The following is a 26,497-nucleotide window of genomic DNA, read 5'->3' on the forward strand; positions in this document are numbered from 1 at the left end:
GATTCATGACTTAATCCTAAATGATCAAATTGAACCAGGCCTCGGCAACAGCATGAGGTCGGGCCAGGAGAAGGAGCCTCTTACAGGTTGGACAAACTGCTTGATGAATTCAGGTGACCAGGGAAGTTCCCGCCCCCCCAAAAAAAAACAAACCCCAAACCCCAAAGGGAGTGAGGGCCACCAGGTACGCGAGACCTGCATAAGGCCCGTGGGACTTCTGAGCTGCACATGAGCAGAGCTAGGAGATTGTTTGAAGGGACTGTTACAGATACACAGTTTTTGCAGCACAGTCCCCATCTACTGTAGGCCCCCCCGCGCCAGTGCCTTTATTTCCGTAAGCTACGAAAGCCGCCTGCGGTCACGACGCGGCCGCCGCGGGGGTCCCCCCACACGCAGCCCTCAGGCGGGGAGGGACAGCGCCGCCACTGAGCCGCCGCGGGAACTACGGCTCCCATCAAGCGCCGCGGCGTAACGCCCGCTGCTGGCGCCGCCATCTTTGTGCGGGGCTGGCGGCGAGGGCCGCCATCTTTGGTTGGGGCATCACCCCCACACACACGCACCCGCGCCCACCGGCGGCGGGTCGCGCATGCGCAGGGCGGCGCTGGCGGCGGCGGCATGGGGCGGGCGGCCCTGGCTCTGTGGGCGCTGGCGGCGGCCGCCGTGTGGCGGCTGGAGCCCGCCGCGGCGGGCGGCCCGGCAGGTGAGCGGCGCCCGGGGCCCCTCGCGTCGCCCGGGTGCGAGGGTGTTGCTGAGGGGGAGCGGGACGCGGCTTCGCGGCCGGCGGGGAGGGGTCGGTGGCCCGGGCGGGAGCCGGCGCGTCCTCTGAGGGCGCCGAGGGAGTCTCGCCGCCGCCTCCTCCGCCCGGCCGGGCAGCTCCCCCAGCACCCCGTGACGGCCCCCGGGCTGAAAGGGAAGCCGGGAGGAGCCTCTGGCTCGGGGGTGCCCGTCCCACTGCCCCTTCCCCGGTCCCCCTCAGCTGGGTGGCCCCTCTCCTTGCCCGTGACGGCTCTTCTTCCCCCCCCCCCCCCCCCCCCCCCCCGTTGCTTTAGGCACGCTCTAGTTGAGCTGCATAGACTGGAGCAGTACTGGAGTGTGTTGCGGGACCGTGGTGCATTGCTATTGCCAACTGGACCAGAAATCCTGTTCAGCTCTGGTAGTTTAATGGATTAATTCCTTTGACTTTTCCTTCCTGTGTATTTTAGATACCAAATGGAAAACAATAACCGATCAAATTAAGAAAGCTGTGGAAGACTATAAGCCATGTGTAAAGGAGAATTGCAGCTGCCACCAAAGGTGAGAGACTGGTTTCCTTTTGACTGCACAGGCCTCTGGCCATGAGAGGGAATACTTTTGCCAGCACTGATGGATGGGAATTAGCTACAGAATATTTGGGCTCTAAAGTACCACGTGTGCAGCCATCATAGGGCACGGTGCTTGCAAGAGGGGGGTTATTAATGGCACTGTGTGAAACAGGTTGCCCTCCATAGTTCCAGTAGAAGGTGTGTCTACCTGCCACTTTCCTTGTTGTCTTCTGTGATTGAACAACATACGCTATGTCAACATTTCGTATATGATCACACAGTAAACCCACACACAGTTGGTGATATTTCTGCATTAACAATCCACTTCTGCCTTCCCTCTCAGTTGCTGAAAAGTCTTTCTCGTGGGCTTTTAAAAGTGAAAGAAATCAAGTATGTGCAAAATATTTTAAAATAGCTGGATTAAGAAAGGTTGTTACAGAACACAGATTCATTTGGTTTGATAGTGTGTTGTACTTCGCTCGCTCCCTGTGTTTGGACAGGGCTTCCGGTGGAAGAGGGGAGGGGAGAATTGGAGGAGTGTTCTTTCTAGGGAGTTTAGCTCCGTGCTTGTGAGAATTGGAATGGTAGTGAGTATTTAGCTACCTGATTTTCACATGACCAAAGTATGATCCAAGAGGAGCTCATTCAGGAAGACACAAGTCCTGTTTATTTTTTTATAACTATGGAGCCTTATGCAAAATGCCAGCACTCTGCCTAACCTTCCCGCAGTGATTTAATGCAGAGAGCTAGAGACTTCTATGTGGATGCAAGACCACTGTAGGCACTACAAGTGTAGACATAGCCAAACCAAACTTCCCTTCTGTTCCCACTGGTAGAGCATGACTTCAGCGCAGAGAATATTACAGGTGCATAGGTCATCACTGTTATGTGGTTAGGGACTGTAGGACTGGGTTTTTCTGATATCTTTAAGCAATGTTTTCATTTAAAGGGGAAGAGGGAATACAGAGAAGAGTCAAAATAGTCTTTTGTCCTTAGGAGTTGGATTCCAAATGCAGAAACACAGATCCCAAATTTAAGCCTCCTGTTTAAAAAATACCAGATGTGCTCACTCATTTTGGAGGTGAGATGAGTGCTATATCGGCTTTTAATGTCAGATGAGTCATATTGGGCAACTATACACTCTGTTTGGAGTTTTTGATCTTCATCGCTCTTGAAATATTGATGAGGAAAAGTCTCTTCTAGTTTAGCCTTCCAGTCTTTTTCCTCAGTTCCAATTCAGATACAGCCTAAAGACATCTGATCTTTAAACATATACTCCACCATCTCCTCCCCACCTTTGGGTAGAACACCTTCCCAAGTGCTTACAACTTCCAAATCTGCTTCAGAACATGATAGTAACATGAAGTTACGGTTGCTGTGAGTCTTGAAACCTAGTTTTCGCTAAAGCAGTAGTTCATTTAAGGGTTGTTAAGGAGCACTGCTATAGTGTCAGGCATTACAAAAGAATCCAGGAAGGTAACACAGCACGTATACTGTGTGACACTTGAGAAACTTGGTTCATTTTGATAGCTGATTTGGAGGTATGTAGATATGCAGTAGAACACTGAAAGCCAATACTTTTCCCCATATAATATATTCTACTTGTGTCTAGTCTTCTGTGACTCAGTGGCCAAGAACTAAAGGTCCTAACTTCTTCGTGCTACCTTTCAGTTGTCACTTAGGTTACAGTGACATGGATGTACCGTAACACTGCAACTTTCTTCCTGTTCTCAAGCTCATTGCATTTGCATCCCTGCCAGACTGCTTATCCTGCGGTCCGCCCATCTGCACAATGGCAATTCTTTATGTAGTTTTACTGTTTTCTACCTGATTGCAAAATAGCAGAATCCCAGAGGTTGGAGGGGACCTCTTGAGATCATTAAGTCCAACACCTCTGCTCAAGCAGGGTTACCAGGACTGTGTCCAGTCAGGTTTTGAATATCTCGAAGAATAGAGGCTCTGGAGCCTCTCTGGGCAACCTGTGCCCGTGTTTGACCACCCTCACAGTGGGATCACCCGACAGTGTTGTATTAAACTAAGGCATTGATGCAGTGTCTACCAAAAAAGTGGGGAGGATGTCTCCATGGCTGTTACAATCTGTTAATCTGTTCATTAAACGCTCCAAGCAGTTAGAGCTGAGCATCTTTAGACTAAATTTATGTAAAGTGCATCCTTCTTCTGTATTTTCTTATATTAGTTACATTTATGTTTTCATACTGCATTCCTGGAGCTCACTGGTGATGTGCAGATGTCACATAACGTGCTACATAGGCCTGTTCTCCTGGGCTGGCTTTCACTGCACACAGCGTTATTGGGTGATGATGTTCCTTGCAGCTAGACTCTTACCTTCTTTTTTTAATGTCTAAATAGCATGACATCGTGTGAGGAATTTGGTCTTGGTGTGGCACATTATTCATGGAGGGCCAGAGCACAAGCTTCACAGCTCAAAGGTTAAGTGAGCTGAAGGCTTTTACCCATAACCTGCAAAAAATTGGGAATGAGATTCCTTGCCCTTCCAAATAATTTTAACCAGAAATGGTTAAAGACCTTGGGTATGTAAGGTGCTTTCTGGGACAACTAGAGTTGTCCATGTTGATTTAGCCTCAGAGTCCTGTGCTGGGCTTTCTGTTTGGGCAAACAGCACATCGATAGTCCAAGAGTGAAGCTTGGACCTTTGAGTCTCCGAGTAATAGCTGTTCCAAGTGACTTAAATTAAATTCTCCATTATGCCACATGTAGCAGAGTTCCTGGAAGTTACATGGAGCTTTTTTTAGCTGGAAGTCTGTTCTGTATACTGCAGTAATTTAATGCACAGTATCCTCCCTATTGCATATAATAATGGCTGATTGTTTTGTTTCAGTGTCTGGAAGCAGGACCTGGCTCCTTTTCGAGGTGGCATTTCCAAGGAGATAATATCAGATGTGGTGAGCCGGAAGCTCGGGACACACTACCAAATCATTAAGAACAAATTGTACCGTGAGCAGGACTGTTTGTTCCCTGCAAGGTAAGAGCTCTACAGAGTATCTCATCTTCCTAGCTGGGACACAGGAGTACTTCCAACTCTGCCAAGTTGAAAGTCGTTGAGCACAATGATATTTCAAAGGTCTGAATTCCTTATCAGAGCAGGAGCCTAGAAAACTTCGTACGAGGCTCAAATATAGCGAAAGGTAAGTGTCATTGTTGCACTTCAGTGTACAAAGGGTTGGTTGGTTGTAGGATTCCAGAGAAAGCTGCAAATCAGGCCAGATTTAACAGGACAGGTTGCTTCATTGGTGTCTGTACTGCATTGGGGTTTAGAGGCTGCTATAGGCAGTTCCCAGCCTGCATCGTGGTATGGCTCAGGCTCACCATCTCTTCTGCTCCTGCACAGAGAGAAAGGCCTGCAAGAGACTGCAGGATTCTGCCTTCTCCTTAAAGGTCTTTGCCATATGTCGTTTCTCCACAGATGCAGTGGAGTTGAGCACTTCCTTCTGGGGATCATCAACCGTCTCCCTGACATGGAAATGGTGATCAATGTGCGAGACTATCCCCAGGTCCCCAAGTGGATGAAACCCATTATCCCAGTCTTCTCCTTCAGTAAGGTGCGCACACCTTTAAATGCTGAGCATTTCTGAGACATGCGTGTCCTCCTTTCTTTTGGGAACGTATTTTTGAGGATGGTTCCCCACAGATTCTCTGTGTGTCAAAATTGCATGCTCTTTTTTGCTCTTTATGTTTCCTTTCGCTTCCAGTTTTCTGGCAGACAGACTTGCAGATTTATTTGACAGAACAGTTTTTCCCCTCATTAGCTCCTCTTCCAGGTCAAAAAATGTACCTCTGCCACAGTGGAATGATGCACAGCTGGATGGGATATGTGCCAGCATTGCTGTCATTTGCTACAATGCCTCTGTTAAAATTGTAGCTGTAGTTTATCAGCATTGTTAAGGATTTTTGATCAAGTCAGCTGTCACACAGTTAATCTCACTAAACATGAATATTTTAATCCTCTTTTTTGTTACCACAGATAAGTGTGTCTTATCTTCTTTTCTGTAATATTGCTGTCTCCTGTGAACCCTTTTCCCCTGGATTCCTTTTCCATCTCCAAACATGTGCACACACACAGAGACATTCGCTCTCTGAATCTCTGTTTTCAGACTGGAGGGTCCTCCCATATGTTTTCCTGCCTCTCCCTGTGTTAAACCTAACTGTAGTATAGTGTCTCATCCTTTCCAACAAAATATCATTATACCTCAAGCTTCAGCTAATCTTGCTTTGCCTTAGTGTATGCCAACGTGCCCATATCCTGCACCCTTGCTACCTAACCCTGATTGTGATCCTGTCCTTGGCTGAAGCCCAGCAGACGATAAGATGCAAAAAAAAGCAATAAACCATTTGCTCTTGCTAGTTCAGCCCCTATTCTTGTAGACTTGTAGCGTCTTACCCAGGTCTTCAGTTCATGCAGTCCAAACCCTAATACAATCCGTAACTATTGCCTAGTCCCCAGCCATCCTAAAACTCTCTCTAGAATTTCAGTACAGCTTTGCAAGCACTGCATTCATTCAAGAACCGTGTTCGCTGCCAGATGTAGTAGTAAAGCTAGCCATCTTGCCCCTTGACCATTGCACAGCCTTAACTCTAGCCAGCAGAACTCAAACTGATGCAGAGCAGGTTGCATGAGTTTAATCTTTGCAGCCGTATTCATCATCCTGCCCCTGGGTGACGTGCAGGACCCCGCAAGAAACTGAGTTCTCTGGTCACCGTTGTCCAATATCTGAACTGTAAACTCAGCCCTATCCTTAACTGAAACCCAGTGACTCAGGCACAGCTCACATTTAACCAGCCAGCGTTAGTCACTGCCGGAATGAGGAAGGGTCCAGGATGCATTCTAAGGCTGAAAGTATAAGGGGTTGCAGGATTGTCCTATTCTGCATCTCAGAAGGCCCACCATGGGCTGGTGGTGGAGCTCTCATGCTTTGTTATCAGTGCCTGTTTATAGCAAGACTGAGAAGGAGCAGATCATAGAAGCACACACTCATTTAAGTTGGAGGGGGGACCTCAGGAGGTCACCCAGTCCAGCACCTCGCTCAGAGCAGGACCAACTAGATCAGGGTGCTCCAGGCTGTGTCCTGACCAGTTCTGAGCATCCCTGAGGACAGGGTGTCCACAGCCAGTGTTTGACCTCCCTCAGAATGAAAACATGTTTCCCAATATCTAATTGGAATTTCCCTTTTTGTAATCAAAACCTGTTACCTCTCATTCTGTTTCTGCACTTCTGAAAAGAGTCTGCTTCCATCTTCTCTGAACTCTCATATTAGGTAGTAGGAGACAGCATTTAGATTCCCCCAAGTCTCCTCTTCCTATGCATGAACAAACCCATTCCTCAGCCCCTGTTTATATGTCATGTGCACCAACCTCCTAACTACCTTGGTGGCCTTGGACTCTCTCCAGTATCTCCAGGTGACAGATAGATGGATAACTGTATAGGAAGTTTATTACTAGTGCAAGGAAGTGGCCTGTAGTCTGGTTTCATGAAAGGGTTTAGTCTTAAGTGCTGGTCTTCCCTCTGATTAAATGGGAATTTAAGCATCCAAATAGGAGTAAGGAACTGAAATTCTTACATGACCTGGATATTTGATACAGTGAATTGTTAAGTGATCTCTAGGAAGGCTGGAAGGAACTGAAGTGTTGGAAACATAAATATCAAAGTGTCTGTAAGTGCCTCTATCTCTTAAGGAGATAATAACGCCTCTTAACTTACGATCAGTAGAAAACAGTTGTAGCTACACATAGGCACAAGTGTTTATGAAAGGTGAGAGGAGCTCAGGTCTTCTGCTATTTACTAATCAGCTATATCATGGGTCTCTTTTGTTATTTTTCTAACATGAAAGTCCCATGTTGTCATGCAGCAAGACATAGCCTTTTTTAAATCATTGAAACATTTCAATATTGGGTTGTCTTCATATGAACCCGAACAACACCTTAAGGTGCTTATGGAACAGTAATGGAGAAAGCTGACAGAACTCCCAGAAGGGACGTTCATTACTGGTGGGCTCAGTCAGTAAACGGAAGTAGATATTACTCTTGTTCTTACATTACTCTCCTTTTTCTTAAGACACCCGAATACAATGATATCATGTATCCTGCCTGGACATTTTGGGAAGGAGGACCAGCTGTTTGGCCAATTTACCCAACAGGTTTAGGGCGCTGGGACCTCATGAGAGAGGACCTCAGAAGGTATGTTTTGGAAATGGCTATGTGTGGGGGGAGGTTTAATGGAAGACAAACTCACAGTAAAAGCCATCTAGCACTGAGCAGCATTAGGGCAACGTTGAAGTCTAAGACCATAGGTCTGTTGGCCTGTGGTCTGTCCTGCTGCTTCTCATTAACTACATACAGCCTAACTGCTGTATAAGAATTCTCCATGGAAACCTTTGATGTAACTAGAAGTTATAATTAGCTTCTCTGTTTCCAACACTTTAGTAAGGAATGCAGAAGACAAAGTGTACATATCCTTCATGCTGTCAGGGCCAGATTATTATCATTTTTGCTGGGATAGGGTTTGTCAATAAAGCAGCAGTTATCTTTTGCCTGCAGAAATCTCCCCTGACACATGGAAATATTTTCCTTTGTTTCCAACTGCTTCTCTAAGAGCTGTAGTTTTTTCACTGCAGGGATGATCCAGGATGTTTGTATAAGCTTCTGGAAGGGTAAAGGAAAGCCTTCTTTAGATCTGCTTTTACTTCAGTATTGTTGTGCAATAGAGAAACCTGGAATCATTCCCAAGAATCAAGAATCATTACTGGGCTTGAGAGTAAGACAGAAGACGTTTCTGATTGGGAGTCTTTCTTTTGGCAGGATCTTTGACTATTAGCAGAATAAGGGGCTGTTTCCCATGGAGAGTGACAAAGTGTGCAACAGTGAGTGAACACAGAAACATAACAAGAAAAAAATACCTTGATGTCAATCACTTGACATCAGAATGCAAGGTTGAATGCTTCCCTCTTCACAATCTGAGTATCTATGGGACTAGTCAGAGCTGAAGCCCAATGTGATACAATATAATGAAGGTCCAAAGCGTTTACTTATCCCTGCTTTCTCAGTGAACCCCACTTGTGCAACAGGGTTACAAGCAGATGCAAAGTTTGGCCTGTACAGATCAGTTTGGGGATCAGGACCTACATGTCAAGCCAGGTGCAATAGAAAAGTACAACGAAGACTTCCCCAGAGGGAGGCAGGCGACTGCACTGGCAGAAATGAAACACGTGAACAGCTATTTTGAAGGACTTGCTTAGATTTAAAATGAAAGTTATTTGGGAAAACAATGAACCCCTGTGTTTTAAATGCAAAACACTAGGCAGGGGTGGTTTTGTTGTTGTTGGTTGGTTGGGTTTCTTTAATGGGAAATAACAGTGGTTAGAAACTGTCTAGTCATTTTGCACTATCCATATTCACTGAAGTACAGAAGAATAAAGCAACAATACAAAAAGTGGATTCAAATTCTAGGTAAATCTTATTACCCTTAAAGGTTTGGTGAGGGGGTTGTGTGTAATTCATTGTTTTGACTGAAAGGTATTCTGAAAAGCAGCCTACATCATGTTGCCTTAAACACAATATTCACAGGAAAACCTGTTTCATTGGACCTGGCTGAGAGTTTTTTCTGCTGTAATGAAGAAAGAGATTTCCATCAAAAATGAAGAATAATAAAAAGAGATCATGCTGTGAAAACTGATGAGAGCGCTGTTTCATGGTTATATTAAATCATTTATTGCCATGTATAAACAATATTTTCAGATCTGCAGAAAAATGGCCATGGATGAAAAAAATCTCTAAAGGATATTTCCGAGGATCCAGGTGAGCATGTTTTCCTGTTACAGGAGATTGTACCAATGTATGCCATGACAGCTGTCTGTATGCAGAAATTTCTGTATCTCCAAGACCTAAACAAGTGTAACCCAGAATGTATTTTTTAAAAGTAAGGAAAGCAAGACAGTTTGTACAGCAGCATTTCACCATTAGTGATTCTCCACAAGAATTGCCATTTGCAACTAGTTTATTATAATAAGTCTAACATTGGAAACAGAAGTTGTGATGGATTTGCTACCTTATTTCTTAATGAGTAAAACTGTCACACTAGGAACCAGCTTGTTTTGTTCTGTGAAGGAAACTGCAGGTGCACGATACACATTTAAAGATTTGATATTGATGTGCATGCTTCTTGCCAGTGTGAATACTTTATTTGCTATGCAAGTGCTTGACAGTGAATCAACAAGTATTCTTGCATTAAATTACCTGAGTGATGGGGGATAAGAGTAGATTATTTTTGCCCTCTCTCAAGTGACAGTTTGAAAACAGCATTAACCTGTACTCCTTTTTGTTCCTCCTCCATCCCCGATAGGGATGGATTTGATATCTTACTAGGTAGGCTCAGGAGTGAGTGTCAGGGATGTCATAACCTTGTTTATCAGTAGTGTTTTAAATTAGTGTCAGAGGGATCAAGTGCTGAAGATGCTTAGCATCTCTTAACTCCCTCTCTGACTTAGAAGGGAGTTAAAGTATTTGGCACCCATCAGAATAAGGCCTGAAGGAAACAACATCTCTGCTGATTTGTCCTGGGAATTGCTTAAATAATACTATTAAGTATTTAGTAAGTGAAAGAAACATGGCCTCAAATAATTTTGTTACACATAACTCATTCTCTTCTGCTAGTATAACCTTGGACAGAAATACACTGTATGGTAGGCACTTAATAATGTTTTCGGGGCACATAGGGAGGTCAGCCTCATAAAGGGGCAGGGTCTTGAGTCCTGTAGTTTGTTAGCTGTGTTGGGTCACGTGGATTGGCAGTTACTGATAGCATTTCTTTTGCAGAACGAGCCCTGAGAGAGATCCCCTCATTCTGCTGTCCCGAGAAAACCCAGAACTTGTTGATGCTGAGTACACTAAGAACCAGGCTTGGAAATCTGAGAAGGTAGGTGTGTGGGTGTTGTCTGTTTCCTGAGTGTGAAGGCCAGAAAGGGTAGCATTCCAAGATGGCTTTGATGACTGACATGCATCTTGGTGGAGAGTTGTGGGTGATCCTCTAGAGTGGGAGAGGCTTGTAGATCCCTTGAGGGCTGCATCTCTCTGATGGATGAAAGGAAGGAGTCTCCAGAGCTTGGCAGGCCAAACATTTTTCTTCAATCTACACTTTTTGTTCAAGGAAACGAGCGCATGTAAGAAAATGAACCTGTGCCAATCCCCTCCTCTCCCATTACAACAAAATTACCCAACTCTTCCCCTTCTAGCCCCGAGCTGCCTGTGTGTTGTTGTTAGTCTTTTTAAACCTTTTTCTGTCAACTCCACTTCTTGGTCTCGTTGTTGATAACTTTCTGATAACTCTTGCTGATAACTTTTTAGTTCCATACTTAGTCTACAGTCCAGCTCTCTCCAGAGAGTCTTGGCTAATCTGGTTACACTTGGCTTCACATAGTCTGTTGTCCCAAGCTGTTTTCCATTCTGTAGCTGCCAACTAAACATTATCATTTAATGTGTTTGTGCTGGCGTTTGCTTACAGTCAGTGTGTAATTTACTGAACTTTTTTTCTTGTTTGAAGGGCTGGGAATTCTTCATAATACTTATAAAAGCCCACCAGAGAAGGTTTTCTCAGAAGTGGGAATGGAGGGTTTTGAGACTTCAGTTTTGTTTCTAACTGAGAAGGAAAACAAATATGAAATCACCGTATAAAGCTTACTGATTTTTTTTTTTTAATTCTCTTTATTTTAAGGACACCTTAGGAAAGCCTCCTGCAAAGGAAATTCCACTGGTTGATCACTGCAAGTATAAGTAAGAGTTTTGATTAGTAAAGCTGTTCAAGGGGTATGGGTTATTTCTTTCCTTGCGTGGTGTAAGGTCTCATTTTATTTTAAGGTCTAATTCCAACAACCAGCTACGTGCAGACAAGAAAGCTTGTGAACAGACTTAAGGCAGTTGAAAATTTGGGAGCTTAGCGTGGCCTCTTTTAGTGTCAGCTTTCCCCTTGTCGGGTCAGGAGAAATAAAGTGCTTTGGGGAACGTTAAGGTCTTAGATCACTAATAAACATACAGATTGAAAATTTTATTTTAATCAAAAAGGCTTCCTATCAGTTTTTCATTATATTCCTGTACCAAGCTGTGTGTTAAAAATTATGTTTTCAGTGCTACAGCGATAGCATTACTGTCTTCAAAGACATAAGGAACTGAAGAATCATGTCTTCATGTGCATACTGGGGCAAGTGTTGCCACTGGATGTATATAGTAAAAGAGAGAACCTGAAATATGGTTGAGCAGATAGAGTATTGATTCATACTTTGTATGTTGTTTGAGAGAATGGGGTTTTGATTTACAAAGGTTTTTATTTTTTAACTACTTTAGGGAGGGGTTTTTGGTGTAATATTCTTGTGGGTTTCTGTGTAAAAATATAAACTCTTAGTGTGTGTGTCTGAGGTTTTGCTTTTCCTTTTGCTTTAAAATTACCTAGTTACGATTCTACCAGCTAGAATCTGCTGCTAGAAGAACTCAGTCATTTGGCTGGATCTGTGTTTTTGTGCAAATGTGATTGTCATGTCTCATTTTATATTTCACTAGACTGTTGCCCAGATTTCTCCCTTCTGTTACACATAGACTTTCTAACTCCTGATGCCTCCTAAGCCCCTCATACAGTATGGGCTGAGACATTCTCACACACTTGTGTCGTATAGGGTCTGGTAGGGTCAACAAGAACTTCTTGCTGCTTCCTTCAGTGTAGGCGCTATAGCAGGCTGTCTGAGAGCAGCCCTCAGTGACTTGGCTGAGGTCACGGATGGTGGGAGCCATGTATGGAATTGGACAGAGGCATTTTTTCACTTCCACACCACTGTTCTTGTTACATCTTGACATGTATATGTTCAGTTCCTAATACAATGAGCTCCTCATCCCTGCCTTGAGCTCCTAGGTAATACAAAGAATGCAAAATAATTTCAGATTTACTCCTTGTCACTTAGTGCTGAACTAAGTTTAGCTACAATTCCCACCTCACCCCAAATATATATAATATATAATCCCCATCGTACCCAAAATAGCTTAATTAAAGGAAGAACTCCCTTCCCCCAGCCCAAAATGTTTGACTTCAAAGATTAGTTATATGTACTGAGGGGTTTTACCCACAGGAAAAACAGCTTTCCATGTAATTGGAGAAATGTGGGTTTAAAAAAAGCAAGCAAGTAAGCAAACAAACATTCCTCTGAGATACAGTTTGCTAAGAGAAATCCTCCCCCAGTCAAGTCCACTTTACTAACTTGGCAGAAAATACTGAAAACAAGATTGTGGATTCTTTATCTGCAAAGTCCATCTGTTGTGTCCTAGCCTGTTTAACCTCCTAGGGTTGCATTCCCAAGTTAACATGAAACAATTAGATTCAGATTAAAGCAGGATCCCAAAGGAAAAAATAAAAACAAAAAACCAGCTGGGATAGGTGTGGCAAAGCAGACCAATGAACAGAAAAGCTCACTGCAAGACAGGAGAGAATTGGGAAAAAGCTCCTCATGGTAGCAGAGTCTCTGAAGTGAAGAGTCACAGGATCAGCGTCCATGTTGTGACCTTCCACGCCTTGTTGGCAGTTGTCTGTAAGGCCTCTTTTGATTTGTTGTGGGCAGGCGTCTTTATCAGAGGTAAAGCAGCATGCCTTGATTTTCAACCTCAGTTTTGACAAGTGGCAGAAACTCACCTAGCACATCCGTAACTTCAGCTCAGCTTTCCTGTGAGGAGCTTCAAATAAATGTCTTCCCTTTGTTTGAGCAACAGGTGCTTGGCTCGGTGTGAGGGAGCCCCCCCCAGCTGCTATCTGTGAGGGAAGGCTGACTGCAACTCAGACCCCAGTTTCTTAGTGCGTTCCCTCACAAAATGCCAGGTGTAATCAGGTCCGTCTCTTTGCTTCTCCTTTTAAAGGTACCTGTTTAATTTCCGGGGAGTGGCTGCCAGTTTCCGGCTGAAACACCTCTTCTTGTGTGGCTCACTTGTCTTTCACGTTGGAGAAGAGTGGTTGGAGTTCTTCTACCCTCAGCTGAAGCCTTGGGTCCACTACATCCCAGTCCGATCAGACCTCTCTAATGTCAGGTGTGAGACCCCAAGTGTGCTTAGTGGAGCATTGCATGCCACAGGAAAGCACTGCTGTGTTTGAGAAAGCGGTCTGTATTACACTAAGAAGTGCCTCCACTCCTAGGCATCAGACAGAAGCTCTTGGAGGTCATGTTCTTTTCTCTTTGTTACTGCCCCCAAAGAATCCTTTGCTCATGTTACTTAAAGAGTACAGTTTCACCGGTGTATGGAGCTCTGTCACCCTCACTGAAATCAGCGGGTACTACGCGCTTAAATTTGCAAGTGGGCCGTGCAGCGCAGATGAGGGAAAGAGGAGCATATCACTGGGCCAAAAATGTGTTAGCTCCCAGATTTCAGCATGCCGTCCAGAACTGATGCAGAACAACTGAGAACGGCAGGTGTCTTCTGTGCTCCGAAATGAGCAGCACCAGTCCCTCGCTCAGTTGTAGATCCTTAGTCTCATCCTCCGCAATAATTTAGCTAAGGGACAACGTTCTCTATTGAGCTAGGTATTTCATAGCATTTTTTCGGTCTTCATTTTAGGGAGCTGTTGCAATTTGTAAAGGAAAATGATGCCGTAGCACAAGAAATTTCAGAGAGGTAAGTTGTGTGTCCTTTCTGGCTATCAGGCAGTCTTCTTCCACAGGATTTTCCTAAGCAGCTTTTGAAGGGGTTACCTATCAAAGACAGCCTAGTATTAATAGGGTGCAGTAGAGCTGATACTCCGCAATAACAGCAGGAGGGTTAGAGAAGTTGTAACAAACAGGGGAACGAGAGAACAAGATTATATGCTTAGGTCTTTGGTTCAGATGTGACCCATGTCAGGAACCCCACTGAAAGCTATCAGAAGTTGGGAGCTTTCGTCTCAGTATGAGGTGAGTTGACCCCTGGGAACTGTGTCTGCGTTACAAGCATTACGTATCCAGGCTGGCAGCGACTGGCTTCTGAAGCAGCGTGCATCAGTGCTGCTCCGGCTGAATCTGATATGTGAAATCTGATATTTATTATCCCAGATAACAAATACCATCTTGAGGATAACAAAAGCACTGCAACTGTCAGAGCTGTGAGCATGAGTAAAAGGTGTGAAATTAAAATAGACGGTACAGAGCAGTGCATGTTGTTTCTCATTTGAAACACAGAAGAGTGAAAGTTGATACACATATAAAACAAAACCAAAGACTCTTGTGGGAACTGGAAATTGGTTCTGACTGTGCCTTGTGTGTCTCTAGGGGACGCCAGTTCATCACCGAGCACTTGCAGATGGAGGATGTCTCTTGCTACTGGGAGCATCTGCTGTCTGAATATTCCCAAGCCTTGACATACAAAGTGAAAAGGAGGAAGAGCTACAGCGAGATCACTTCTGAATGGCTGAAAACAGAACTGTAGACTTCTCTGTTTTTCTCTTCAGCTCAAACTGATCTCTGTGGAAACCTGAAGATCAGTGTATCTTCTTTCTTGTTCTCTCAGACTTCTTATCCTTTACGCTAGAACTACAGGGAACAGCAATAGGCTAACTTTTGAAATTGCTCCCATAGAGTGGGAACCGGTTATACGGTCACCAGAAGAATGTTAAGTAGAATGTTGGATTATGGCTATTTAATGGGGTGATTATGCTTGTCTCTGGAAGAGGGTTGTTAGCATTTGGGGCTTAGTTACTACCTGTCTCAGAATGATCCTAAATCCCATTCAATCAATGAGAAGCCTTTCTGTTAATTTTACTGGACTTTTTACTAAGTCCTGTGTACTCATGAGCAAGGTACACGGACTGTCAGCTACACTCAGCTGGGAGATACATGCCCCTTTTTTGTATGGGGCATGGTCAATGTTTTCTCACCTGTGTGATAGCACTTGGGATATTAGATGTTCTTTGGCAAAAGCAGGTACTGGGATTTGGGGTAAGCTTTTTAGATAGCTTAGAGCTTAGTTTTCTGATGTTTACATCAGGTTTTTAAAGAGGGTGATGGTGAGGCTTTGATGTGCCACTGAAAGGACAAATGATCCTTGCACAGTTAAACTACCTACCTCATAGGGGAGCGGCCGGTGATGATGATGCTGCCACAGTGCTAAGCCTGGGTAGCAGACAGTCAAGCAGTTGGCAACTGAGATAAAGACGGTTCATCCTCGACAGATGAGCTTGGTGCCCGCACAGCCATGCAGAACTGAGCCCTTGTTAACAAGCTCTCCCCAGTCAGCTGGCCAGACGTCCTTAAGAACCCAGAGGAAGTATTTGCAGTTAGTCAGCTCTTCTTTTTCCCAGATGTTCACAGATTCTCTGCTCTGATCCCCTTCTGTAATCTTTCTAGGGCTGTTTTTCTGTCAGGTTTGGGGTTTTTTTTGAGGCTGGTAACACATCTGCTCACTTCAGTATTTGCTTTTCTTTCCTACAGCTGTTACACTCCTTTTCTCATCTCCTTCAGTCTGGTTGAGGGAATGTCTTCAGCCACACAGTGGCAGCTACTCCTCACATTACTTGTTCTGAGCTCGCTCACAGGTTGCTTGTGCTCACTGTATTTATGCCCGCTAGAGGCTGCTCAGCTCAGAGGCAGCGCGATTTCCGAAACGCTCCCTGGCCCCCGAGTTGAGAGGCCTGGCAGGAGGCAGCATCTTCCAGATGCCTGGAAGACTGCAGGCAGCAGCACGGGAGCCCAGGAGGGCCACTGCCTCCCAGGTGAGTGTCCTTGATGATAAAGGAGCCTCAAGGCATAGGAAGCATTAATAGGAAGGAATGACAGCAACAGCAACAACTCATGGTCTCCTCTGCAGTCAGTTTGGATCAGAGAAGAAGAAAACAGTACAAGGAACAATAACGCTAAGTGCACCTACAGACGTATGTGCTCACACAGAGGCCTCGCAGCGCTGCCAAGCCCTGGTACAGGGATGTAACTGCCAGACCTATTTGTCAAGTGCCAGTTGCTGGAGCAGCATGCTGGTTACGTGACCAGTGCCTGTGTTATCCCAGCCTGCAAAGGAAAGAAATGGGGGTGTTAACATAGCCTGGTTTCTGAGGAAAAGAACTGTGCAAGAGTGGAAGGGGTTTTCTGGTTTCATATTTTTAGTCAGTGGAGAGACAGCACTCTTGAGAAACTGAAACAGCTATGTGTAGTATTTTTAAACCATTTTTAATGAAGTGCTTTTGGAATAAAACACATGAAAACGAAGTTTTGTTGGATGCATCGTTGCTTACCCAGAATCGCAATAAAGGATCTGGATAGCCCCCAGCTGTTTCCCCAAAGGCGGCCCAGCCAGTCTTTCTGGTTTTGCCCTCTCACGGTAACGTTTGGGGTGTCTCCACTTCCACTCCTGGGCCACGGTGGCTGGAAACTTTTTCTGGTCCGTCGCCCCTGAGAACTGGGGCCTTTTCAGTCCGATTCCTTCTGTTTCGCGTTGCCGAACCAGCCCTGGCGCGTTGCTCTTCGCAGAGAGGACAGGACCCTCGCCTCTACCCGCGGGCAAGCCGGCGCCCCCCGCCGCGGGCGCTCCCGGAGGGGCGGTGCGGCCCGGCCCGGTCCCGCCCCGCCGCGCCGCGCCGTGCCCCGCCGGGGGGCAGGGGGCGCTGCCGCGCCCGCCCAGGGCTGCCGCCGCCGCGAAGGGCCATGGCGGAGGGGGTCGGCGCTCAGCCGCAGTTCGGCCGCCCCGCGCCGCCGCCGCAGACGGGCTGGGAGCGGCTCAGCGAGCTCTGGCGGCGCGAGTGAGGGCCGGGCCGGGCCGGGCCGGGGCGGGCGGGCGGCGGGGCGCTGAGGGCGTCCGCCGGCGCTGCCCGCGGGCCCCCTATGCCTCCCGAGCCCAGAGCCCAGCCCTGCCCTTCCCTTGCAGCGAGCGGCAGCGGTACCCGGAGGAAACGGTGAACATCCTCAAGTCGGCCTTCACCGGGGGAGTCGTCGGCTGGATGTACGGCGGGCTGCCGGCCTTCTACCACGCCCGGAAGGCCTTCATCGAGCGGAGCCACGGGGAGCTCTTCCAGAACCGCGCCGACGCGGTGGTAGGAGCCCCACGCCCCTGCACGGGCCCGGCCCGGCGGAGCCCACCCGCTACGGCGGGGAGACTCGGGGGGGGGGGGGGGTGTTGCACGGGGGGGAGCGCTGGGCATGGGCCGCCGGTGCGGGGACCGAGGCGTCCGCGGGCCTCCTGGGGGAGCCTCTCGCCTCATAAAGGCGCCGGTGGTGGCAGAAGTTGCCGCTGGAGCCTGCGGTTTGTGGTGACGCCAGAGTCCTGGGGAGACCGAATGACCTTGCGCGAGTGAGGTGCGTGAGGCGCAGCTCTGAGTGGGTGTTACATGGCTCATTAACCAGCGCCTCTGGAAAAGTCTTCTGGCCTTTAGGTTTTAGTGTCTTGGCAAGAGACTTCACTCCATAGGGTCAAACTGGTGTTGTCCTCTTATTCATGACAGTTGTTTTAAGACCATTTGAAATTCTTTTAGCTTATCACTACCCCTCACAACAAAGAACATTTGTGACATTTTATAGGTGTATTGGGAGCTTGTTCTTCAATTAAAGTGTTGGTTACCTGGGTTGTTAGGAAAAAAACCCCTTTAAAGTTCTGCCTAATTTTACATCGTTCACTATTTAGATTTGGCCCCTGACATAGCGGCCTGCAAAGTGTCCGTGCCTGGCTTTGCTCTGTCCTTCTGCTGACTCTCGTGGGTATCTGCGCCTGGGCTAAGCACTTACACCACAGGCACTGCAAGAGAGAATTTACTTTCTTTCGTGGTATTAACCGGAATATTTTTAATTTTTATGAAGCTTCTGTTTATCACATCTTTTTAAAAGCTGCTTATTGCCAAACTTTTAAGTGCCAGTGCTAAACTGCAGAGCTTGATGGTCTCTTAACATTTAAAGTAGGTGGTTATTATTTACTTATGGTTATTATTTATTAATGGTTATTATTTATTAATACTTATAAACTCGTAATAACTGAGAACTAGTTTCTAGTTCATCCCCCCCTTTCTTCTCTGCTACTCTCGCATACTGTGCTCAGAAAGCTCTCCCTGTCCCTCCAGATGTGTTTCAGCACTGGGATTAGAAAGACCAGTTGGCATTACAAACTGGAATTAATTCTTGGTTTCCCTGTTGGTGGCTTTTCCTCTGAAGATGGCCACCTTGATCCCTAAGGGTCAGGGTATCATTCCCAGGTGATGCCAGTCCCAGGACCCGTCACGAATACTCCAGATTGCAGCGGGCTGGTGGCGCTGGCGAGGGGGAGCAAGGCTGTGATCTGTAACCTGTCTCCTCTCTCCCCCTAGCAATCTGCGCATCGGGCTGGCCTCAGGAGTTTCATCCGCTACGGCTGGCGCTGGAGCTGGAGAGTAGCTGCTTTTGTGACAATATTCAAGTAAGTGTTTCCCGGTGGTAGTGGGAGAAGAGCTGGCTTATGCCTAAGCACTAGTCGTAAGGAGCCCCTCGTGCTGGCGGTGCTCGCAGCTCCTTGAAAGACTACTGGTGATCGATTGAGGCTCAAAGTGTTGTGTTAACAGTGAGTATGATTGATAAGGCGTGAACATGAAGAGGATTTTACCTTTTATAATTATCCCACAATTCAAATCTTCTAATGAACCAAGACAAATACTAAACTGGAAAAGCCCTGTTCCTTACATCTGATCCATGCTGTTATTGACTTGAATACTGTTCTTCCCTGTACTTGATGGCTTCTTTCTGCTTTTGCTTCATCTCTTTTTTTTATGTTTTTCTCTGGAAGAGTGTTACAGTGTGTTGGCTGTTTCTGGAAGAGCTTTCTATCCCACCCTGATTTTTCTTCTTTTTGTTATGTCTCATTACACCTAGTTTGTATACAGTAGCATTACTCACAATTCTTTGTTCTTGTCCTCAAATGCTTACAGACAGTGGTCTTGTTATTAAGCAGTCGCTGAACATCAGACCTACCAGTTGTATGTACCTCTTTAGGCCTTCGTATTTTTCCTACACACACAACCAACACAGAGATAGTGTTCCACTTCCCTGATTTTCTCCCCCAGATGTGTCAGTGTATTTCTGACAATGTAGCATCAAACTAAGCACGCTTTTCCCAATAATGCCCTTTTAAGCTAGGAATAGCTCTTCCCTGACATTCAAAATGGTAAATTTATGTGTAGTTCTAAACCTGCATTGAGTATGTCTGCAGGTATGTTCTGTTTAAATTCCCCTTCTGCTTTTAAGATACCAGCAGTATTGGCTAGCATTATTTTATATTTCCATCTCCCTAATATTTTTCTTCCTTTCTGAATTTCTTCCTCGATCTCTCTGGCACCTTTTGGTTTAGTATCTGTTCTTAGGTTTAGTTAGTGTACTGTTTGCTTTCTGTCTTGGAGCATTTGATTTCTTCAGATTTTCCTGGGCTTGACATGTAACCTCCGCGTCTTCCACCAGGTGTCTTCCCTGCAGTAAGATCATTGCCCTTTTTCACCACTCCTTTTTAAAAGGCTTTGAGAGAAGATATTTGCCCCTCGGCGTTAATCGTTTCTGTAAAGTCCAAGTTGAAGATTTCATCCTCAGTTGTGCGAATTCTGAGTTTCGCAGTTTAAAACCAAAGCGTTTAGTTTTACCTTGTACAGAGGCTAGGGTGACGTTATAGCATTGGGAAGGAGAGGAAGATTGCTTTTGACTTGTAGATGTCATGCAGGAGGTTCCCTAAAGTGCTGGGGAGGATGTGGCTGCTGAACTGAGAATAGAGTGTTTTGAGGCTTAACTGATGTTTTTGGAGGAGATGGTGTACCTACCCTGCTGGGAAATCTCATACTGCAAAAGTAGGTGACCCTGCTGATGTCATGAGTGTGACTTCGCTCTCGGGATGGGGACTGTCTGCGACAGGCAAGATCTTGCTGACACACGGATTCAGCTCCTGGGGGTAAAGGTGCTATGTCAGAACTGACTGACTGATGGGACCTTTTAATTGCTCAGTTCCTTTCACCCTTGAATATACAACGGAAAAAAAAATCTTTGATGAAAAAGAAAGAATATCCCAGATCCGGGCCAGAATCCTGGTATTCCACAGCCTCTGGCTGTGCAGCTGCCTGCAGTAAAGTCACAGAAATCAAGGCATTTGTGGCTGGCGTGTGTGCGCTCTGGACAGACGGGCAGCAAGGCAGTTAGAGGCAACCCGAGGGTTGGCTTAACGAAATCCAGCTTTATTTCAGGCTGTGTTTTGCTACCTGTCTTTTTCCATGGGCAACTGCTGACTACTTCTGTGCCGTATCTTTGCAGCACAGTGAGCACTGGCCTGTCTGTGTACCGCAATGAAATCACCATCAGTAATTTCGCTTCGGCAGGAGGTAAGACTGCTATAACCTTCTGTATTTTTGTCTTTATAAGCAAGGGTCATGAACGGAGAAGCATAAGCAGAAATCTGCATCTCTTGGATTTGAGCAGGTCTCTAGCTTCTGTGCTTCTGGGTTTTGTTTCCTGTTCTACTGACTGCCGTTGTGACTTTGCTCCATTGTTTAACTGCTGTGTGCCTTTATTTGTAACAGATATTGATGCACTTCTGAAACCATTGGGGAGTTTTGTGGTTAGCAGTTCATCTTCAAAATACTTGCTGGAGTTTTTTGGGTGAAAAATGCTGGTGTAGAGTAAAGGCAACACTTAGTGCATAACCTGCTCTCATAACCACCTATTTAGCAGGAAAAGTGTTTCTTATTTCTGCTTTTTATAACAGTTCAGTGCGCTGTTTATAAACTGCCCTTTCCATGCTAAGTTTTGCATGTCCGCTTTTGGCAATAGGGCTCCGGATAAGTGATCTGGCTTGTTCAGTTTTACAGGCTTTTTTGCCCTTATGGTTAGATATGTGTTTTACTGATCTTTTTTGCTTATATGGCAGGTACTATTATTATCTGCTGTTGAATAGAAAAAAGAGAGGGAGGAGGGATCATGCTCCAGCCTGGAGAGAGCTCAGTTTTACTTTCCATGGATACTTTCACTTCTTAGCATTTCTTGGGGAGTTTTCCTGAAGCAGAAGGAGCTTTGAGCAATGTTTTAGTGCAGGGACCACATTGCTAAAGACCTGGGGAAGTATTGCAATAGCAGCTCAGCTCTGGCTGTGGAAGTGCCTGTCTTTCACACTGGGGTGACTGTATGGTGATGGTCCCTCCTGCTGGCTACGGCCCATGGTTTCTGCTCTGTTAAAAGTGGATGTCAGTTCATGGAGAGGAGAAATGCAGCAAAGCAGCTCCCTCCGTCTGTATGTGATGGCTGGTGGGGGGCTGTTGGTGGTTTCAGTGGGTTTGTGGTTTTTTTAGCCTTCACAGGAGCCCTTTTCAGAATGCACTTGGGCCTGCAGGGACTGGCAGGCGGCTTCGTGTTCGGAACAGCGTTTGGGTGAGTTGCAACCGTTGCCAATGAGTGGTCGAGACAGAGCTGCTCTTTAAGGGTGTTTGATAGATGGTGGCATCACACACCAAGCCTTGAATCATAGGTGGGGCTACAGAAGCTTCCCCTCCTCTCTTGCCTTGAGGGATCTTCTGTATCTCTCTTGGGACCTCATGATGATGAAGTTTCTTCCAATCTTTAAACTGTTTTTTTTTTCTTCTTTTTTTCCTTGACTTGTGTTTTGCTGCTTCCTCAGTGATAAGAACTCAGTGCTTTCAATAGAGCATATCTCAATTGCTGCTGTTTGCTTATTAGAGGAAGCACTAACTGCTCTTAAATAGGAAGTTACGAGGATGGGTTATAGACATGTCTCCTGTCCCCCTTCCTTGGCATCGTCACTGATGAGCCCAATGGTTGTGCACAGAACCATTGGACATCTGTTTTAAGGAACTGTGTTGTCTGTGGGTAAAGGCAGGAGTGTAAGACATAGCTCTGGGCTCCCTTCTCAGCTTCATCAGCAACTGCTCCTGTAGCAGCTCAGAATCCAGATAGCGCACAAGGGGTGTTGGATGTCATGATGATACCTTTTGAAGAAGAGGGCACCCTGGGAACTGCCAGCCCCTAGGTTAGGAATCTGTGTAAAAATTATTTTTTTTACAAAATAGGCTCCATCAAAGCCAAAATGTGGAGCAGCAGCCATTGGGAAATGCTGAGGAAGAAGCTGCATGGTTGGGCTGCACAACCCAAGGCTGTAAGGTGGCACATCTCTTTGTGTATGTCTTGCAGTCCTGTATCTCCTAAAGCTCCCTGGGCCACGGAGGAACCCATGGTTGTCCCTCAGGGGCTCTGTCCATCAGGACAACGACCTCTTAACTCAGGAGAAGTCTGACTTTTCAAGCAGAACTGGGATTTCTTCTCAAAGTACTGACTTGTGAATATCCTCACAAGTGAATTTGGGGGTCTTGCCTGGACAAGAGAATGAGCTTTATATGTGCTTCTTAGCACTGTCAGGATGGTGTCAGCTGTGGGCATGCCTGGAAGCAGCCTAGGGAGCTTTACCAATGAAAACACAAGTACCTCCAGAGCTGGACAGAAGCTAAGCAGGGGTGTGACTGTCTAAATTATGGATTAGGTGATCTACAGGGGTTGTTTGGGCACCTTAAATCCTTTCACCCCTTTGCCCTATGTGTGCCTGTCAATGAGTAAATTCAAAATATGTTATCAAAGGGGCTACAGTGAGTCACAGCTGAAGACTGTGTTTGGTGGCTGACAGTCGAATAGGAGTACCTTAGTCTGTGGTGTGATGTGAGTATTGGGGAACGTTACGCTCCACTGATCTGGTGGCTGGCCCCCGCATGCTCCTTTTACTGATGCCGGTAAGTTATTACTGTTGTGTGTCCCCTGGGTGACTCATGACTTTTCTGCTTCCTCCTCTAGGATCCCTGCAGGGGGCCTCTTAATGGTAATGCAGAAGCTTGCCGGTGAGACCTTGCAGGAGAAGAGAAGTCGTGAGCGCAGGGAGCTGTATGAACAGAAGTTAGCAGAGTGGTAAGGAACAGCTCCGCCGGTTCAAGTCTTTGACTACAAGTACATCTAGGTCCATGTGGTTCAACCATTTAAAAGAAACCATGACACACTAGGTTTTCTAAACCTTGGTTCTTCTGCTTGTCAGTTTTTGGTGTGTTTCACATACCGGTCTGAGAACTGCTGATTTAGTCTTCCCGGTGTTAGATGTTGCTGCTTGTTTTGTAACAAGTTAATTTGTTCAAAATTCATGTCCCCCCTGCCCAGTAACTCTGCATCCGTTTTTCACTTTCGCAGTGGCTGAGAAGGCAAGCAGGACAAGCACATTAGTATTTCTTTACCAAATTTGAGAGGGGCCAGAGCCCTGGCTTTTCCTTCATTGCTGCCTTCTTTCCATCCCTGTTAAAGAGAGGAAAGAAGAAGGGCAGCTGGAGGCTTTGGGGAGAAAAGGCTGTGACACTGGTTGCATGACTTACTAAAACTCACAAATAGTGCCAGTTCTAGAAGAAACTTTTCAAGACTTGGGATTCTGCAGTGATGCCTTTGTGAGGAGGATGCAGGCATAAAATCACTTTGCACTCTCTCTTCTCTCATTAGGCAATCCAGGCTCAGTGTGACTGAAGTCTTTGAAGGCCAAACAGAAAGCAATGCCCGGGGAGGACTGGAGACGGAGAGAGCAAGAGAATCTAGGAGCTCCTGAGTCTTCCCCAGATCTCTGTTGTAAGCAGCTACAAAGTATTTTGATTCTGCTTGTAAAAGTCTTCAGTCAAGGGGTCATGGAAGTCTTCTGGGAATGCAGTTATATCCTGTGCACTTGTGAAAAAGCATTTTGCTGAAAACATTGTTCGTGGATGCATATCACTGCACAAGAGCTTGGAAGGGCCAAACTTGTTCCACCTGACAAGGTGGAAATGCAGACTCTGCAGACTAGGAAGTGTCATCTAGGTTTGGCAGGGGGTGAGGGCAGCCCCAGAGCCTTGTCTAGAACCCATTTCACTGCTGAAAATGTCCTAACCACCATCGATGTAGAAATATTCAAGACAAAGAAGCCTATGAATCGTTTGGATGCTAAAGATACCTGATTCCAAAAGGTAATTATGCTCTGGTGAAAGCTGCTCTTCAGACAGTGCCTGAAGAACTTGCTGTCGAAGCACAATACAGGCAGCACCAGAGCGAGTGGTTCTCCGCCTCTCGCCATCCCCCTCCCACAACTTGACTTGGCCTAGCTGGGACCAATGGTGTTTTGCTGACGGTGGTTTCTCCAGGCTTTTTGCAGAAAAACACCCTTGGTTCCTACAGTATTTGGGGTATTTTGCAGTCAATGTTGAGGAAGGGTGGAGGAGCTGGGAACGATATGGAAATACCCTGAAAAAGACATGTTTTGGGTTCCTTAATAGAAGTGTGGCTGCGGGGGCCACAGAAGGGATGACTTGTTTCTGGTGGTGATGGTGGAAGAATTGGTACTGTGGACAGTTTTAACAACAAAAAAAAGGTCTCTAATTTCATTTAAAGGTTGAAAATTAGGGGATTACCTTTGGGTGAAATGTGGTTCAAGACACTCAATAAAGCCATCTAGCAGTGGTGATTGTGTCTGTAAGCTCTTTATGTTAGTACAGTATGTACTTTACATTAGTACAGTATTTGCATTAGAGAAACATACTTGAGTGATATCCCATGAGAAGAGCTCTATCATTTAAGGTCCCACCGGTGAGCAATAAAGTCTGGTGGCGCTGTCAGACATTCCTCTATCCAGACAGTAACAAAGGCGAGGAGAGTGCCAGGGGGGTGCCAGCTCTGTTAAGCAATAGCTGTCACATATGGGTAGGGCTGAAGTTAACGTAATAGTGGTCTGTACCCAGAAGAGCCAGGTGGCCCATCACCATTTCCCTCAAAGCAGAAGGTCAGAATTCTGGTCCCCTATCTTCGTTGGAGTTTTTTCTCCTATTAAAGAGAATTACATCCAGGCAGGGGGTCCAGGTCTCCTTCCCGCAAGAAAAGAGTAGTTAGTCAGTCTGTTCTGGTTGAATGCTTTTCTCTGTTACAGCTGATTACTGTTGATTGAAATATGAACAGTCAATTCCACAGAGCATATTCCACCCACCCAAAGCAGATTTTTGGCACAGCTTGCTTCCAAGAAGGTGTTGTGTTTTCTGACTTCTGAAATGAGCACTTTATTATTTAAACACCTCAGTGTAGTTCAGTTTTCCATTGAAGAAATACATGTGTTTTGGGGTTGTCATCAACCAGCTTTGATTTTCCTTTTCTATGTATAAGTGAAGGGTCTGAATAAGCAGAGGGACAGATATGTCTCTGCCCCTTCCTGTTTTAAGCTTTGCATGCATGGTGACAGTAGTGTTATTGTCCTCTGCCCCCTCAAAAAACAAAATAGCAGGCCTTTCTGAGTCACATTTTTGCCATTGTGGTTACACAGCGATGTTTTATCTTTTTATTTTCTTTTGTTTTTTTTCCTCTGCTTTTTTTGCTGTTACATCTCCACCCAGTATCCCACACTCTTACCTGTACAGCAGTTCTGATGACATTCAGCTGTGTCATTGCTCGGTCTTTCCCTATTCTTATTCAGTGGTATTTGATGTGATGTCTAAAGAATACCAATTTTCTTGTGTCTGACTATTGATGCAGGGATGTTCTTCCATGGGAGGGTAGGCAGAGCCAAGGTGTAGTAGTTGTGTGGATTTTCTCTCCATGTAAAGAAGGAAGGGCTGCTAGATGTCTTTATGCGGCACATTAGCAAGGGGAAGCAGAGACTTCCATCTACACTCAAGATTAGCGGCCATTTTTTTGCTCCGTTTCCTGCTGAATTTAGTTCCCTGCACTTCCTCATTTCTTGCATTTAAAGTCATTGTCCAAACAGGGAGTGACGAGTTGGTTCAGAGCTTATTTTTTTAAATACAAATGTAAGGGATTCTTCACGCCCCCACTCCCTTCCCCCTCCGCCTCCAGCAAAAGCACGACACTGAAGTTATCACTCCTCCCCTTTCAGAGTAGGTAACACAAGTAGCAGGGATACAGTGAGAACATCTTACACTGGATTTTGCTTTTTCAGGGAACCTCCCTTTTTGGGAGGGAGAAGGAAGACCTGTTGCAGACTGAGTGTGGAGCACCATAGCTACGCTGCTCAGTTAATCCCTGAGAAATTGACAGACGTGAGATACGTGGAAGGTACAAGTTGGGTACCTGAGCGCCATTTTGTCATTACTGCTGAGCACACCAAACAGCGTGGTGTCTTGATGCCAGCTGTACCTGTTACAGCTTTGTCAACAAGCTGCATCACCTACCTTGATGCCACAC

The 26,497-nt window shown here is 45.9% G+C and overlaps 2 protein-coding genes across 2 annotated transcripts; both read left to right on the top strand.

Moving 5' to 3' along the window:
- Positions 1-615: 615 nt before the first annotated feature.
- POGLUT1 (protein O-glucosyltransferase 1) lies at positions 616-16,464 on the top strand. The gene is made up of 11 exons (XM_059819700.1): positions 616-700; positions 1,203-1,293; positions 4,162-4,305; positions 4,747-4,882; positions 7,393-7,514; positions 9,072-9,131; positions 10,149-10,248; positions 11,044-11,102; positions 13,221-13,388; positions 13,914-13,970; positions 14,600-16,464. Exons 1-11 carry the CDS (start codon positions 616-618, stop codon positions 14,754-14,756), a joined length of 1,179 nt encoding a protein of 392 aa, XP_059675683.1. The 3' UTR covers positions 14,757-16,464.
- Positions 16,465-16,963: 499 nt separating this feature from the next.
- TIMMDC1 (translocase of inner mitochondrial membrane domain containing 1) lies at positions 16,964-24,771 on the top strand. The gene is made up of 7 exons (XM_059823371.1): positions 16,964-17,058; positions 17,184-17,349; positions 18,610-18,698; positions 20,564-20,631; positions 21,595-21,673; positions 23,102-23,212; positions 23,786-24,771. The coding sequence occupies exons 1-7, from the start codon at positions 16,964-16,966 to the stop codon at positions 23,886-23,888; spliced, it is 711 nt and encodes a 236-aa protein (XP_059679354.1). The 3' UTR covers positions 23,889-24,771.
- Positions 24,772-26,497: the final 1,726 nt, after the last annotated feature.

The sequence above is a fragment of the Gavia stellata genome, chromosome 1 (genome assembly GCF_030936135.1).
Source record: "Gavia stellata isolate bGavSte3 chromosome 1, bGavSte3.hap2, whole genome shotgun sequence".
Lineage (NCBI taxonomy): Eukaryota > Metazoa > Chordata > Aves > Gaviiformes > Gaviidae > Gavia > Gavia stellata.